This window comes from Pteropus alecto, unplaced genomic scaffold, assembly GCF_000325575.1.
Source record: "Pteropus alecto unplaced genomic scaffold, ASM32557v1 scaffold22, whole genome shotgun sequence".
In the NCBI taxonomy this organism is placed as follows: domain Eukaryota; kingdom Metazoa; phylum Chordata; class Mammalia; order Chiroptera; family Pteropodidae; genus Pteropus; species Pteropus alecto.
In genome coordinates, this window is record NW_006434839.1 from 6,139,978 (window position 1) to 6,145,167 (window position 5,190).

Genomic DNA, 5,190 nt, shown 5'->3' on the forward strand with positions numbered 1-5,190 from the left:
GCCAGTTTAAAGGACCACAGCAATCATTCTAAATCTGATTCTGTAAATCCAACTGAAGGTTTTTTTCCAGATGGTTTTAGTTTTTTTTTTGGCAGGGGGATGGGGAGGGGGCATTTCCTCTATTTTAACTGGGTCATTAGGGAATCACGTGGCAGAATATTTGCTCCAGAAAACTAAAAGTCTACTGAATGCTAACCTGAGGGGAAGGAAAGGGAAGACACCTGTTGCCCCTTCTCCTTTCTTCCTCCTGATATGTGCCTCAAAAGAGGGAGGCTAGCGTGGCGATAAAGAAGCCGAAACGCTGTCAGCGTTGAGTTCCCGCAGAGACTAGGAGGAGCTGCCACCGGCGCACGGATCTGCCCATCACACCTCGCAACGCTGTGATTCTCCCGTCACGACGCATGGCAGCAGGACGAGCCCATGTTCTAACGCCACTATTCTTAATTACAAATACATGTATTTCCAAACCTTGGAGAGCGATTTCAGCCGTCGCTGAATTAAAGTTAAATTTAGAGCTTAAAGTAAAAAAATAAAAAAAATAAAAAATACACTATGTCACAGTGCAATGAATGGCAAAGAAGCTAATAAGCCTTCGATGCTCATTTTGAACCTGCTTAAAATTAACAGCCGAAGTTAATAACATCCAATCTTTTACAGTCTTACCAGTCGATAATAAACTTACCCATATCTGAAGTAAGTGCTAAACTGTCTGCAGAGGCGGTGGGCTAGTTCTCGTTTCCCACAAGCTTGAGGACCGGCCAATACCAACACGGGGTAAGGGGCGTCCAGACTCGGAAGGGTGCTGCAACACAGGGCAGAGTCAGTGACGGCCCGCTGACGTCAGACTCGGCCCGCTGACGTCAGACTCGCGGCGCGTTAGCCACGCTCGGGGGAGGGACTGTCTGTGTCACTGCCACAATTAATTCGGCAGTCGAGCGCTTGCTATATGTGGACACTGTGTAGAAGGCTGATCTTACTTCCAGATGCAAGCTGATTATCATACTATGCAAAAATAATATCCAAAGCATAGATGACACGTAAAATCCGAATATATGTAAGTTTACTTTAACATCGTTTTTAAAAGGACGTATACGGTAAGAAACAGTAATGCTTGGTTGACAAAGTACTCCCCCGAGAACTTCAGAACGAAAGAAGACTGCCCTTGAGAGTTAACCTTTAACATCTATATCCATTGAATTACAACACCGATATGCAAAGAAAATGGTGATGACTAAAATTTACCTGAGCAGTTACTACGTGCCAGGTACTGCTCTAGGAGTCTCACATGCTTTACCTCATTTAATAATCATGGGAAGCTAATGTAGAAATTTCTATCATTATCCTCACTGAACACACGGAGACTGAAGTATACAGAGAGGTTAATTAATTTGCTCAAACTAAGTTAATACGTAAGAGCTGATATATGAATCTAGGCCTGGCTTCTGGGCCTGAAAGGTCAGACTAAAGAATGAATTTGCTCCTAAAATCTCCGGCAACATGCTCAGTTCAAGTGTTGGATTCTACTTATGACACAAATTATTGAATGAAATAGAACATTAAAAAAAAAAATACATGGCTGAGATGTGGATTCTATAAAGAATGGGGGTGGTGTCAGCATAATTTTTGATCTCCGTGAATACCCACATAAAAACAGAAAAGCTCAAGTGCAAAAGCCCATGGAAAACCTGTATAACTAAATGAAAAGGTATCGCCATGATCCACAAACCCACAGTCTTCACAGCACTGGAATCTGTGCAGGAGGAGGCGATGCGGCAGCATCTGACAGATCTCAGAGCAACGCTGGAATCTGTGCAAGAGGAAGCAGGAGGCGGCGATGCGGCAGCATCTGACAGATCTCAGAGCAAGGAAAACCCCAAACAGCCAAGGGCGTCCACTGGCGAGCAGGCTGGAGAAACCGTACATGCACCAAAGCCGGTACGTGGATGTTCACAGCAGTTGTGTTTTAATCGCCAAAAACTGCCATCGGTCCAGATGAATGGTTAAACTAAGTGTGGTACATCCATACCAAGAAATAAGTTTTCTTCTTTTTAATCACTAAAAGAATCACTCCTTTTTATTGCTGAGTAGAACTAAATTGCATAGAACTAAATGCACACACAAGTCGATGTCAAACTGGTGCAACCGAATGAGGTTGCAGAAATGCATCAGTGTAAGTTTCCTGGTTCTGATGTGCTACTTTAGCCATGACGAGGCATCACCACTGGGGGAAACCGAAAGATGCACAGAGTTTCTCTGTATTATTTCTTACAACTACGTGTGAATCGAAAATTATCTCGAAATAATTTTTTAGTGATTAAAAAGAAGAAAAATTTGAGAGAAAGTGACAAATACTGAAGACAGACAAAGGAGATCTTTTTCCCAAAAAAGAAAACCCAATCAAAGGAACAGAATAACTACTAAAGGCTGTAATTCGAGAAAACTTCCCTGAAATAAAAAAATAAAACTATATATTGTGAAAGTGCACACAACACCCCTGAGAATATTGGCCCAGAATAACTAATAGCAAGACATGGTCTAGTAAAATTACTAGACTTCAAAGAAAAAGAAAAAAAAAAGATGTTCAGCTGGAAAAAGAGAACACATGACTTATACGGAAAAGAAAATTCAACTGTCATCAGATTTTTGACAGCAATGTTTTGCACCAAAAGGAAATAGAGTAACATCGTTAATATATTTAAGGGAAAAAAAGTGTGAGTCTTTATACATTATGGCAAAAATGACTTTCAATATAAAGAGCAGGAACTATTATTAACATGCAAGAGTTCAGAAGATACTATCTCCGAACTATCTCTCGAGAAGGCTCAAGAGACAATATGAGAGCTGGGAGTGAGCAATAAGTATGCAGTTATCCATAGAACAAAGCTAAATGACAGAAAGGAGAATGTGTAGTACGTGATGGATATATGTTCTGACAATATAAATATCGTACACTATTTTTAAAATGAGATGACTGACACATATAAAATAGGCAAATAGGAAGGAAGGAAGGAAGGGAAATATATTCCTAGTTCTGTCCACTAAATGGCCTAGAAACAATGTTTATCTCTAGCACCCACAGTGAGCCTGGGAAATAGCATTTCTCACTAAAACAAACCAGGGCTTCTTGGAGAAATGGCTGATTTCACAATTGGGACAGGATTTGTACAAGATGGGCCTGGGGAACCTTGTCATACCAGAGAGCAAGAAGCTAACAGTGATCACCAGGCCAGAGCCAAGGTCCTGCTGTGTCATTTTAACATTGTACCCTCATCCTGATCATGGCAGGAAAGGGGACAGTGATTCCCCCAATACACAGCATAAGAGTCCCAAGGTCAAGAGTCAGGGTTCCTCTTTCGGGGCTGCCAGAGAGCTGTGTACTGGCCTAGCTTGGCAGGCCTTGCTCTGGCCTGAGAGTTTTTCACAATGAAAACTGCTCATCCCAGAGCATTAGGGTGCTTTGGCCATTTGTGCTTATCTGCTCAACAGCCAGAAATGATCACGAAATATGTGTTTATCAGATGTTGCTGTAAATTTCTTTGATACATATTTTTATATAAAGGTACCCTTAAGCATAAAACTACTAGCAATCTTCATAAACTAGAGAAGAAATACAACGAGGACATAAATGCCCCTGTTTAAAATCAAATGTGCTTTTCCAGATGTATGCAAATAAATGACAAATCATTTCACTGAGGGCTGCCATAAATATATAAAACTGCCAATGTCTGTATTATTAAATTACATGTAAAAAATCATGTCCTAGATGCAAAATAAAACATTTTTCTCTCTGTGGGAAACCAACCATGTGAAGTACAGGAGCAAATATCACATGAAGAAGAGAAGCTATTTATAACCAAGAGATCTTACAAGTATTTTTCAAACGCCTTTGGGTATGGATAGAATTTCTGCGTTATACTTATAGCATAAATGGCCATCTGCTCTGACAGATTGTCTAAAAAGAAAGAAGAAACCCTGGTAGATCCGCCTTCGAACTTAGAGGTGAGAGACTACTCATGTGTTCAACCAAGCTGAGCGACTCCTCCCTGCAGGGCTGAGTGCAGCTCAGTGCCCCCAAGAGACAGGCTCTTCCAGGCTTCCCGCGGCCTGGAGGGGCTGCCTTCCGGGGACTCCCAAACAATCTGCGCTGATGAGATGCTCTTTGAAGGGGTATCTGGCATTTACTCACGGCCAAGGAAAATTTTAGAGTGGAGAGAAATGATCATAATCGTCTGTGGTTCTATCCTACAGCAGATAAGTTCACAAACTTTTATTTATTTATTTTTTCATTATTATTTCACTGCCCAATGTCACAGGGGCCAGATGAAAGAGGGAGGAGGAATCCACTCTTCGTCATACTTGGGAAAATGAGAGAGTCTATATTCAGGAGTGTGACGATAACAGGTTATAACTGAGACAACGCAGGATGAGCCCCTTCCCTCAGAGGAGGCGAGAAAGGCATGGCTCATCAAAGAGAGGGCTGGGGAAAACGCTGTCCTGTGCTCGGGCCCTGCGGATCCCTAATCAATACCTACCTGTCAAAGATCCTCTGCGGCTGCATCAGGCTGTTGACAACGTGGGTCAGGTGATCCTGGGTGGCGACCACTTCCGGAGGAGGGTTGTATTTATTCACTGCTGCCACCTTTTCCAGAATTAGAAATGCAAAAGGGAAACAAACTGCATTTCTGAAAAGAAGGCTTAGGTTTTTCTTTAATGAAATATTCTAAGCGTGTGCATCCAGGTAGAGGAAATAATTTAACGCATGTTCTTGAGTCTTTGTGCTCGGCCTTTCTGTCTACTTTACCTTTCCTAATTATTTTAAAATACTGAGCTGAGGTCCCTTGGTCCCCTACTTCTCTATACTTTCTGGTTTGGGAGGGAAAAAGCAAAAAGCAAAAAACAAAAACAAAACCTCTAAAGTCCAAGGCGACTTTTAATAAAGTAAACATATCGACTTTTAGTATAAGAAGGATTCTAGGTCGTTGATACTGCAGAATTTTCTTCGCATGCTATCTCACCAGGAACTATTCTGATTATCTCAAATTCTACCAAAACTTCCTCTTCTTTTAGCATACTTCCTCTTTTCAAAAGGACGGGCCTTTTCTTCATAATGTACAATAGTTTACCCCTCTAAATACATTATCCTTATCTACTACACCTTAATACACAGTTTTAAATTTTACTCCCTTCGCA

At 41.4% G+C, this 5,190-nt stretch overlaps 1 protein-coding gene across 4 annotated transcripts in view; it reads right to left on the minus strand.

Moving 5' to 3' along the window:
• LRGUK (leucine rich repeats and guanylate kinase domain containing) overlaps positions 1–5,190 on the minus strand; it is a 99,476-nt gene that overhangs the window by 59,616 nt on the left and 34,670 nt on the right. For all 4 annotated transcript variants that reach the window (XM_006910654.3, XM_025045953.1, XM_025045952.1 and 1 more), the window contains exons 10-11: positions 4,533–4,639; positions 683–802 (exon numbers count right to left, since the gene is read on the minus strand). In XM_006910654.3, coding sequence (XP_006910716.1) covers positions 683–802; positions 4,533–4,639 — 227 coding nt within the window. The remainder of the gene's footprint in view (positions 1–682; positions 803–4,532; positions 4,640–5,190) is intronic.